At 40.6% G+C, this 12815-nt stretch overlaps 1 protein-coding gene across 2 annotated transcripts in view; it reads right to left on the bottom strand.

Annotated features, from left to right (window-relative positions):
* EPS8L3 (EPS8 signaling adaptor L3) overlaps positions 1–12815 on the bottom strand; it is a 254614-nt gene that overhangs the window by 184997 nt on the left and 56802 nt on the right. For both annotated transcript variants that reach the window (XM_072423530.1, XM_072423540.1), the window contains exon 4: positions 12663–12727. In XM_072423530.1, coding sequence (XP_072279631.1) covers positions 12663–12727 — 65 coding nt within the window. The remainder of the gene's footprint in view (positions 1–12662; positions 12728–12815) is intronic.

The raw sequence follows: 12815 nt of genomic DNA, 5'->3' as shown, positions 1-12815 counted from the left end.
ATTTTGTATTGGATTGGATGCAGGACTTTGTATTCAATCCAATACAAAATGAGAACAAAATTCAAACTCTCATTTTGTATTGGATTGAATACAAACTCCTGTATCCAATCCAATACAAAATACATACTTTGTATTAATTTTTAATTATTTTGTATTGGATTGGATACAGGAGTTTGTATTCAATCCAATACAAAATGAATGAATGAGTTTGAATTTGAATTTCCCGCACACGAGCCGACGTCATCACGCACGCAGACAGAAGCCGGCCGGCTTTTTTTTCCTCCGCCGGCCGGCTTCTTGTTTCAGAGATCACCTGGCGCTGGAACCAGAACGGCGCTGGATGATCAGCGGGACCAGGTAAGAAGCCGGCCGGAATCTTACCGGTCCCGCTGGTATAGGAGAAGGCACCCGACGCTGGAGAGGGAGATCGACGCTGGAGGACGACGCTGGAACACGGACACGACGCTGGATGAGCACAGCGGGACCAGGTAAGTGGGGATTTTAATATAGTGAGAAAAGTTCGGGGTTAACGATAATTGCAACTTTTTTTAGCACGGAAAAGTTCGGGCTTAACGTTTGGGAGGTTAAACTTCTTTTCCTGCAGACGCAAAGAGTACCCTCTTGTTCTTTGCATTTTACAGTGAATAATGGGGAAGAGAGTTCTCTAAATGGACAGTTTATATATTTATACAGGGTGATCATATCCCCCTTAAACATCTCAAGGGAGAACAGATTCAGTTCAGGTAATCTCTCCTCATAGCTGTGCTCCTCCATTACTTTTATTAGTTTAGTTTGCTTTCTCTGCACTCTCTTCAATTTCACAATGTCCTTTTTGTGAACTGGTGCCCAAAACTAGGGATGAGTTAGAAAACCTCTGACAGTCTCGGAAAAATTTCCTCAAACTTCCGATGGGTCCCCGAAATTTAGTCAAGTCAATTTAGTCAAGTTAATTTAGTCAAGTCAATGGGCCGATTTTAAACATTAATAGCAAACCCCTTATACATGTTAGAACCACCAAATTTACTGGGTATGTGTAGGAGAACAATGGCAACAAGGGAAAAATAAAAAAGTTCCAAAAGACCTTGAGGTTTTCCAGAAAATGGCAGGTAAAGTGACAGCAGGCAAATAGGATTTTTGCATGATGGACAGCGTACAGAAGGCAGCATAAACATTAGGACATTCAGAAATGGTGGTGCTATGTGTGAACTCAACCCACTAGCAGCTGTCTCTGCTGTCAAAACAGCAGGAGACCACATTGCTAGCTGGCATTATGATCTGGATGACACGTGTTAGGAATGCCACCCATAAAGCTGTGGAGAAGTAGTGCGGGGACATTTGGCAAAAGGATGGAGGACCAGAGACAGAGCGTGGTCAGCGAGAGCAGTAGCAATGTGTGGCCTCTGGTCAGCTATCGCCGGGGAGACCGCATTAGTAAGTGTCTTGGAGTGTAGTAAGTGTCTGGGTGTAGTGCATGCTCAATGCCACCCAGAAGTGTGTAAAACAATTTTTGTGAATAGAGCACTGACAGGTGGCAGCAGCAGCAGGAGGCGGTGGGCCCTGAGACGGAGCGTGGACCGCATTGGTAACTGGCATCTTGAGCTGGGTGTAGTGCATCATCAATGCCACCCAGAAGTGTGTAAAACAATTTTTGTGAATAGAGCACTGACAGGTGGCAGCAGCAGCAGGAGGCGGTGGGCCCTGAGACGGAGCGTGGACCGCATTGGTAACTGGCATCTTGAGCTGGGTGTAGTGCATCATCAATGCCACCCAGAAGTGTGTAATAGTTTAGTGAATGGAGTACTGACAGGCGGCTCTATATCCTGGCACTATAGGTGATGTCCTGGCACTATAGGTGTTGAATGGGGACTTCTCCCTATTCCTCACCTGTGGTGCCCTGTGTTCTTGGATAGAGTTTCTCAATCCAAAAACACACAGTGCTACTACTATGTGTTCTATGTGGACAAGCCCCCATTCATCACCTATAGTGCCAGGAGATCGTAGTGGAACTGCAGAGGTAATCTGCAGTTCAGTTCCATTTTGATGTCACATAGGAAACTGAACTGCAGATTACCTCTGCAGTTCCACTACAATGTCCGGGCACTACAGATGATGACCTGTAGTGCCCTGTGTTCTTGGATAGAGAAATTCTAACCATAAACACATAGTAGTAGCAGAGAGCGGCAACAGCAATTGCTATTGCAAAGCTGTACTATGGGTTCTTGGATAAACTCTATCCATGAACACATACAACTGGGAATTTCCGGATCTGACCCCTTGTTCCCCACAACTGAGGAATATTGTCTTCACTATTTGTGTTAGTGAATAGAATCATCCTTGCATGTGTTACTTGTCTGGCTTATTCCTTTAACTTCCATCTGACCTCACCTAGATGGAACCTGTAAAGATTGTCACTCTTAATGTGAAAAGTCTAAATATTCCTGAAAAACCTACAAATCTTTTAACTGTCCCTCATAGAACCTAGGCCAAGATAGCTTTTATACAAGAAACTTATTTCAGGGAGGACAACCCTCCCAGCCTCAGAGATCCTAAATATCCTGTAAGCTACCATTGCTGCTCTCCTGACTCCCGATCCAAGGGAGTAAGCATACTGATTAGCTCTTCCTTTTCTTGGACACTGAAGGCAGCCCAATACAATGAGGAGGGTCAGTTTCCTTTTTTGAATAATACTGTAAACAATCAGCCTCTCACTCTGGCCACAGCCCACGCCCCAAACACTGGACAGGCAGCTTTTATTTCAACTTTACTCTACCAACTATAGAAGATTTTAGAGAGGGCCTTCTGATACTGGGAGGAGATTTCAACTACGCACCAGATAAAGTGCTAGATACCTCCAGTATTCCTAAGAAAGGCCTCCCAGGTGAGGGACGCATTAGGAAATGTTTGCAAAAATACCAGTTGATGGATGTATGGAGAGTAATGCATCCGACGGAAAAGGACTACACTTTCTTTTCCAGGCCCCACCAGTCATATTCCCGCATAGATCACTTCTGAATATGATATTCTGATCTCAGACACATTGGGAAATATTTTATAGGTACCACCACCTTTGCTGACCATGCCCCCGTAGTTTTGGAAATTTCTCTTACCTACTCCAACCCTAAGGTATGAAACTGGAAGCTTAACGAGTTCCTACTAAGAGATGAGGCTATTAAACCCGATTTTCTGAAAGATCTCGGCCTTTTTCGCCCTTAATAAAACACCTGGATGTGAGCCCCATGATAGTATGGGAAGCACACAAAGTGGTTATTAGAGGGATCTTTGTGAAGCACAGTTCCCGACTTAAAAGAGTGGCAGCCAAAGAGACGCAGGCCCTAATCCTGAAAATCCAAAGCCTAGAAAACCTACACAAGAGGTGAAAACAATACCCGACGACCCGGGATTGTTCCTTCTCCACCTTATTGGTTGGCCCCAGAAGGCCTATGACAAATCTGTGGTAAAATTTTTGGTAAATGCTGCCAGAGCCTGCATTCCGAGTTTGTGGAGAAAGCCCACAGGCCCATCCATGGGTATGTGGATACATAAAGTGAATTAGATTAGGTTGATGGAGGATTTAACTGCCGACATATATAAATGTATTGGGAAATTTCTTGATGTCTGGTCACCCTGGCTTATGTTCCAGGAATCAGATGAATATAAAAACATGTTGGGGGAGCAGCCTGGAGGGACAGGGTAATCCAGTGGGGTTTTCCGAATATACCATCTAAAGGGTTCCGAGAGGTCTGGGAGATGATTGTCGGATAACAGGAGGGAAGGGTTTTGTGATGTTTGACATACTTTTACAGGTAAATGGCAGTGTTATTGATTTTTTTTCTTTTATTTTTGCTATGGATAATTTTCATTGTTGAAATGTGAGGGTTCTATTCTCTTTGTAACAGTGTTTTGCTTTGTTCTGTTTGTATGTTTGTATGTCTTATTGATGTTTGGTACAATTTGTACCAGACCAACACCAACACCTTTTTTTATTGTATTAATGTGATTGCTGTTTGTTATGTCTGTTTTTGTCATGAAAATACAAAATTAATAAAAATGTTAAAAAAAATGTATCATTGTAAAAATTATTGCTACTTTGGTTTGTTTAATACAACTGGTTCAAATATTGGACATTTTGTACAATACTGTACATCTGTCCATTTCCAAATAAATTGCTAATGTAGTAAAAAAATTAAAAAAAATACATACATATTACATTAGGCCAGAAATTTAACTGTACCAAACGGTTTTTTTTGGTAAATAGGAACTGCAATAGATTTTATCAGGCTTTAGTGAATGTACAGTGTGAAAAAAAGATGACTAACAATGAACAATGAACAATAATAAAACACTGAACTATGCAGCTAACAATGAATCAAGAAGGCTCCCACACTGTCCCTGTCACACTACAAGTATCTCCCTGCGTCTATCCTCTACACAGTTCACAAGATGGAGTTACTAACCTCTCCCTCCTTCCCTGTGTATATATATGCCTGTGCTCGGGTCTCTCCTGATTGGCTGCTGGGCCTTGCTGTGCATCCTGGGAGCAAATGATTAACTCCCAGCCGCGATTACTACCAAATTTTCAACTCGGTGTTACCGCTTCCTGCTTTTTCCCTCGTTAGATTGGTGAGAACACGACCTCATGGAGAATTACAAGGCCATTCTCGCTTACACGTTCAGTAAGCGAGAAAGGTCCGATTCGCGGCGAGATCGAATTTAAAAATCTCGCTTATCCCTACCTAAAACTGGACTGCATATTCCAGATGTGGTCTGACCAATGCTTTTTACAGGGACAGGATTATGTCTTCATCCCTGACCGCAGGTAGTTGGTCTCATCTTGTACAATACATTTTGACAATTTGTTCAAATAATGCGTGCCAACATTAAAAAACCTGTTGTCTCCAGTATAGTGACAAACCATTAATCTTGTATTCATGTTCCTGGTTTCTAAATGTACTTTTAAATTCAAACATGTGTGGGTATTCACATGCAAAGAAAGGTCAATGGTTTTTCTTTGTTTTCTTTTTATAAATTAATTTCAAAGTACAAGAAAGTACTTTGCTAACTTTAGATATTGCAGCTTGGCATCTAATGCTGTTATTAGGTCTATGGTCTACCAGATCCTCTTCCATTTCTGACTCCCCCAAGTGTGTTCCCCCTAGACAGTATGAAGCATGCATGTTGCTAGCTCCCAAGTGCATAACTTTACATTTATCTATATTTTTATATATATCTATGTCATTTGCCACTTGGCTGCCCAATCAAACAGTACATCCAGGTCTGCTTGTAGATTATAGACATCCTGTATGGTCTTAATTCCATTACACAGTTTGGTGTTATCTGCAAACACAGAAATGGTACTTTTAATCCCACACTCTATATTATTTATAAAGATGTTAAACAGTAACAATAATAATAATAATAATAATAACCCTGGGGTACACCACTAATAACCTTAGACCTTTCAGAGTATGAATCATTAATTACAACTCTCTGGATGCGGTCTTTAAGCCATTTCTCCATTCCATTTACAGATTCACTTTTCTAAACCTATTGACCCTAACTTGCATATTAACCGTCTGTGGGGTACAGTGTCAAATGCTTTAGCAAAGTTCAAGTACAATATATCAACTGCTACTCCACTGTCTACCTTCTTACTTAACTTTCTCATAAAAAGAGAGTAAATTTGTTTGACAACTTTGGTTATTCTTCTGCTTCTGTGTTGCTTCTGCTTCTTGCTAAATATTTTTTACCTCCCCTTATTGTTCTCCTGTTGCATTTAGCCACAAATGCCCAGAAGTGGTCAGAAAAGGGGAAACAGAATAAGGTAAAATTGCATTTGGAAAGCTTGAAAATATTGAATATATTGCGAACAAAGAACATTTAAAAACAATTTAAACAAAATTTTTCTGTTTTTCTTTTCTCAAAGAACAAATATGTATGTAAAAATGTGAGTGTACAATTTTACCTTTCTAGATATGGAAACTTTGTTTTTTTAGGCACATTAATTAAAAGACATCAATCATCAATTAGTTTTAAAACAAAATGTATTCCAAACCAGATTTAAAGCTTTGTGATGTCATTAAATTCATCAACACCCATATTGCTGTTATCGTATCTCCTATGCTTCCTCAGAAGAACTTTCTATAGGAAAATATCACCACTATAAACAATTGTAGTTACTTCATTAGATGCATCATATCACATGGTAATCAATCTAAATCTACTACTTCATAGTACTTCTAGAATTACCTGTTAGCTGGCAAAAGTAAAAAAATGTTCTATATTATATATTTATGATAACAGAAAGTTTATGTTCAGTTTATCCTACAGGATGGTTCCACCCTGCACAACTCCCCCCCCTAAAAAAAACAAAAAAACAAAACAAAAACAAAACAGAAAGGTTGAAAGGCTGACATGTGTTTTTGTGCTTGCTACTTATGTACTCATTTTTTTTTGTTCCTCCCCTCCAGTTGGCTCTAGGTGAGGAGAAGGCTTTCTGGCTTTCTCCTCTCCCTTTCGTTAGCTCAGTGTTAAGTGGACGATTTGTTTCAAAAGGTTTCTATTAGGTTTCTATTAGGATTTGGTTCCAGGATAAGTTTGTTTCCCTGCTGGTACTGTCCCTTGAAACAAATCGTCCACTTAACATTGGAATACATATGAATATAGAAAATTACTAGTTTAGAAATGATTGCATCAATAGGATACCTGCATTGATTGATCCTGCAACTTATTTATCAATAAAATAGACATCTCTATTGATAGCAGCTAATGAACTCCTGATGAAGCGGACTTTGTTCTGAGAAACGCGTCGATATATCGTTAGCCTATTCATTATGTTCGATTAAATATGTACCAACTTTTGGATTTTTGTGATATTTTTAACCAGGTTTTATGAATTAAAAAGGTAATAAATCATTGGATTATTTCTAAAAATATTCTTTGAGGTGTTCAAAAAATATTATATGCTTTACCCAGTCCAAAGGCCAATGACCCAGCCAAAACAAAGTGTCTTGCAATGTTAGATTGAAAAGGATGTAGCATATTCTAATCATTTGCACTAATCTAAAGGAGCCATCTTGAGTACATTTGTTAGTCTACCTAAACTCTACTTAAACCCTTTGCCAGCACATGCGTGACCAGGAAAATGTATTTCTGGGTGCAGCAACTTTTGTCTCAAATCCAATTGGTGACGTAGTCAAGAATACATTGTGCCTAATCTAGAAAAGAGTTGCCAATATTAAGGACGATTCAGTAGAGGCAGTTAAGATGCATAAACACTTGCAATAATTATCGTTGTAAACGAACGACTAACGACCAATCGTCCGATATTGGTTAACAAAAAAGTGCACAACAACGCTGACGAATGAGGATTGCCGCTGGAATCGACCGACTGTCTTGGCGGATCTGATTGAGCGACGATCGTTCAATATCTATTGTGTGTACGGTTGTTCAGTGATCGTGGATGGTTCTGCAGTACACTTTCTCCTTTACATGTCACTTCCTGCATCATTCAAAAGATTGTATTTAGCGTGTACACTATTGGTGGAATATATTTGAACGATCGTATTGTTACAACATGTACAGAATTGTGCACAATATGATCGTTCAAAATATTCGTGCATAATCGTTAGTCGTTCGCTTTCTAACGATAAATATTCCAAGTATGCACCTAGCTTTAGAGTTGTTGCACTATAGTCTTTGTCAGCTCACTAAGAAACGTGACTAGCTCTCAGAATGAAAGATGTGTGACTCCCATTTAATGGCAAGCATGTCTTGAGGAATTAGGGAAAGTTCTGGAGAAGTCATCTGATGGCAAAAAGGGTTTCCTCACAAGAAACATACTTTTTTTAAGAGGTCATCAAAAGGATCAAGCCATAAAGGAATCATGAATGCCGCTTTCATGTGCAGAAGAAGCAATCAGACTCACCAATCTAAAAAAGTTAAATAAATTCTCAGGTATAAAAGGTTCTGGGTAGAGTCCATCACCATCTTCCCCCAAAGGTTTCATGGTCAACCTTTATGAAGGATGCATTCATAAAAGAACAACTTGGTACTTTTATTTCAAAGCTGCTCCTTTTGGCTGAGCTTTAGCCTCTGTCTGGTCCTCACTTTGAGCTGTGCATGCCTGAGGAAGAAAGCATTAACAGTTTATCACAAACTGTAATTCCAACACTCTGCACCTGAGAGAGATTTTTAGTGCAAAAGTTAATCTTCTCATTCTGATTCAGCCTCTGTCTGCTTGACCCTTGCACTGCCTAACTTACCTCACCTGTCATCTCATCTCACCAAGTTGGACCTGCGTGGAGCCTATAACTAAGTAGGGATTCGTGAAGGAGATGAGTAGAAAATGGCTTTTAGAACCCGATTTGGTCACTTTGAATATGTTGTGATGCCTTTTGGTCTGTGTATTGCCCCCACTACGTTCCAGCATTTTGTGAATTATATCTTTAGGGACTTTGTGGACATCTCCTTGGTTGTCTATTTGGATGATATCTTGATCTTTTCCTCTTTCCCTGAGGAACACTGAATTCATATCAAGAAGGTTCTTGGCCGACTTCGTACAAAGCGACTGTACGCAAAAAAAGGACACCATCCAATGTGTGTGTGTCTGGGATTCATTATTTCCACAAAGAAGATATCCATGGACCCTGAGAAGGTCTCGGCTGCAGTAAATTGTCCAGCCCCAGTTGACAGAAAAGGGTTTCAGTAATATTTTGAGTTTAGCAAACAGAAAGTTCATTAAAAATTTCTCAGCAGTGGTCTTACCTTTAACCAAGCTCAGCCCTTGTGTTGCCTTTTCCTGGACACAAGAGGCCGAGGAGGCATTTGTGAAACTTAAACACTTCTTCACGTCCACCCCCTATACTGCGGCACCAGGATCCCTCTCTTCCATTTGTCCTTGACGTGGATGCATCGAAAATCACAGTAGGGGTAGTGCTGTTTCAACAAATGGGTCGGAAGGCCCTCCTTCATCTGCTCTCCTGCCCTCCTTCATCTGCTCTCCTTTTTCTCTAAGAAGCTAATCTTGGCTGGGAGAAATTAAGATTTTGGGGACCGTGAGTTGCTGGCCATCGAGCTGGCTTTTAAAGAATGGCATTATCGCTTGGAAGGAGCCTCCCATTCCATCTTGGTTTTCACAGACCATAGGAACCTGGAATACTTGAGGACTGCAAAACATCTTAGACTCGTCAGGCACGTTGGGCCCTTTTCTTTCCCATTTTGATTTCCATGTCACTTAACAGCCCGGTCCCAAGAGTTCCAAACCTGATACGCTTTCCAGCATGTTCCCGAATAACCACTTTCTGAGTTTCCTCATGGTCCCGCATGACCTATTTGTGCAAGTTAAAGCAGTGTCTAGGAACACGTCTACTTCTGCTGCTTCAGGTCTTCAACGGGATGGAGGCCTACTAATGTATCAGGACAAGATCCTTGTACATGAAAATCTACCTGTTCTTGCCATTTTCTTTCTTTTGCCTCCCCTCTTTCACCCCTTTCTCCTCTTTTCGTCCTGCTCTCTCTCAGCCCGTCCTGCTCTCTCTCAGGTCACAGGTGACCAGATGAGTCCAGTCCTTGGACATGCCGGCAATCTTGTCTCTGTATGTCTGTGGACCTTTCCCTGTAGACACAGCACTCTTGGGTCTCACCTCCCAGCGCTAACTGGGGTGCTGAGGTGGACAGAAAACTTGGGGGGAGGAGTTGAGAGGTGCACACAACCCCACTGTTAGGAGGCACTCTTTGGGCCTATGATCCCAGGCGATGCCCTACCACAAGAGGGAGCATGCAGCCTATTCCCTCTGGCAGCTGCGCTTGCGATAGCACAGGGGTTTCAGAATCTGTGCCCTGAGAGTTGCAGCATCCCTGTTTCCCTGTAGCTGGGGTTTACCCTCGGCATCCTCTGCACTGAATGGAATCGGAGCTGTGTGCAGCTGATTAGCAGAGTGGTTCCTGTGTAATCCCATGCTGTCATTGGCTGCTGGGGCTTTATAGGCTCTATGCTTCCAGTCATCTGTGCCTGGTATAGCATTAGCTAGGCTTATCTGTGCTGAAGACATTCTTGAGTGGTTTTCTGATAGTGGTCTTTGCCTGTTCCTGACAATCTTATTGAACTTAGCCTGGACCGACCTTTGCCTGTGACCCCCCCTCTGCTTGTGCCTTTGTACCCCGTTTGGTGGACTGATCTCCTGTGTATGATCTCAGCTTGTTTTCCAGATACCATGGTAATTTCTGTACTGTGTATCAGTGGGCTCTTGGTCAGCTGCTGGCCTTTCCCCAGACACAATCCCTTGAGCACTAGGTCCAGGAGGCAACCAAATGCTGGGAAACCCAACCAGTCTCCCAAGGCTGAGCGGGGGCAGCCATAGGTGAAGACTGCGGTGTTAGATTGGGGGACTGGTGTCTGGAGAATACTGGTACTGACCAGGGCCTTACACCCACAGCCTCTATACACAGGCGCAGTACTTATATCTCAGGTGCAGCACTAATACACGCGGACGCCAAGTTTAAGCCTTATAAAGCGGGCTTTACTTTGTATTTACCTCTCTGCCTGTCAGCAGTCTTCACGCTGACTCCTATCTATCTGGAGTTTTTTTATCACAGGCTAAGCACTGCAACAAGTGATTTGCCTCTGTCGTTGGATTAGGGTAAGAAATCATGCCTCTTCCATTTCTGAACATAGCGCAGCCCTTTAAATCAAATGGACTACTAATTAATTAATACAACATCTGTACTAATTTATTATGTAAAGAGAACATATCGTATTATCTTATAACTAATCTTAGGCAGGGGTGTAGTGGGCACTTTTTTTGGGAATAGGCACGAGTGCCTACTCTTATTTTGCAGAGAATTCTTTGGTGGACCATGTCTTCTCCCATATGGAATTGCAGGCTCGGGGGCGGGGGGGGGGGGGGGGGGGGCTGTCTCTCCAAACACAACCCGCCCTCTCCCCCATCACAGACTCTGCAATGGGAGAGTGGGTGGGTTCTGGTATTGTGACTTCACTCGGGGAGGAAGTTTCTTCCCATTTGAGTGACACATAGGCAGGGGTGTAGTGGAGCAGGCATGTTTACATACCAATGATGTGCATGTGCGCTCGCCATGGATAGTACCATGCCCCCTCTTCTTTTTATACAACTACACCCCTGGTCTTAGGATTACCCCTAACTTTCTATAAGCCATTTTTTCAGACTGCATTTGAAATCCATAGTACACAGACCCCTCCAATACCAAAATTTTAATTTTCATTCAATACACTTGGGTTTAGGTAAACCAAGCTATAATAAATATTTATAAATATTTATTCAGCTTTATATACTATGAAAATTTTTTAGGATGTTTACCACTCAGAAATATACTTGCCTCCTTACTTACCCCTTTTTCTTCTCTGACGTATGCATTATAGAAATATATTTACTTCCTTAACATCATACAGTCAGAAGTACCTGAAATCCTAAACTGAGAGGTAGGACTCTCTTTTGAATGTTTATTTCCTAAAATTCGTTTCCTCACCCTACCATATTTCATAAATTACCAGACCCTTGACCCATCCTCTCTACTTACATTCAGTACTCTCCATATATATATATATATATATATATATATATATATATATATATATATCTCATTCATATAGACAGAAGTTGATTCTTATCGTATAATATTTATAGGCTCTCCTATGAACCCTACGCACCTCAATTTTTCATCGACTGCAGGACCTCTTTGGTGATCCAGCGGGTATGTATCATGATTTACATTTTCCGAAAATATTTATTTATACCTATTTTTGATACATTACATACATAGTATACATCTTTATATGAGCAACAGCCAGTTCTGATGCAATATACTTGCCTACTATCCTGGAAAACTTGAGGCTTAAAGAACATACTCTTCTCTGGGCACTACGCAACCTAAGACCGTGAAGGACACTTACTAATAGATATTTCTTTACCTAATTATGTATCTATGTTCTCATATGGTTGAATCTTTGGGCTAGTTAGGGATTTTTTTAATTATTCATATACACTCCTATACTTGAATATTGACTTATACCTGGACATCTTTAAATAATAATAATAATATCTTTATTATCGCCATTTGCTGAAAGAATTATAACTTTTTGTCTTACGTATTTTTAATTTTGTTAGTACTGCTACTGGCTCTCCCAACAATCCCCTGAGCAAGCCTATACCAGTGAAAAAGCAGGGATCCTGCTTTACTGCTAATGTATATGCTTATTTTATTACTATATTGGCAGTTGGACTTTGTCTAGGAGCAAGCCCCTGTAATCCCCTTTATTGTCAAGGGCCAGAACTTACTATCACCTTTGTTAATTACATTGAAAACAAAGACTGTTTATTTATCTACGTATTAAACGTAAATCAAAACATCCATAAATCCCCTGGTTTCTTTTTTTTCTAATTTCAAATGTATTTATAAAATTAGGCATGTGGCTACTACATATACTTTAGAGATATTTAGAAACACCCACCACGTTAGTCTTAAGCAAAGAAATCTAAGACACTGAAGGAATGGTGGTTGGTTAGGTTAAACAAGAAAGAATAGCTATATATAAGCATAGTTCCCCTTTAAGTATTTTAAGTAAAAAAAAATGATTCCCCTAATTTGTCTACAATTACACTGATTCTAAATATGGTAAAAATTCTTACCTCAACCCTGTGATAAAAGTTGCTGGTGTCTTTGGATAATGATTTTGCATACTGTTTTCTTTGCTCTGCAATATAATCAAAAATTTAAATTAAAATCAAAAATAAAAGTAAGATAACTTATAAATACAGAAACTATGACCTCATGAATTAGCT

The sequence above is a fragment of the Pyxicephalus adspersus genome, chromosome 1, assembly GCF_032062135.1.
Source record: "Pyxicephalus adspersus chromosome 1, UCB_Pads_2.0, whole genome shotgun sequence".
Lineage (NCBI taxonomy): Eukaryota > Metazoa > Chordata > Amphibia > Anura > Pyxicephalidae > Pyxicephalus > Pyxicephalus adspersus.
The sequence above is the reverse complement of the archived record's forward strand: the minus strand, read 5'-3'. Positions and strand labels throughout refer to the sequence as shown.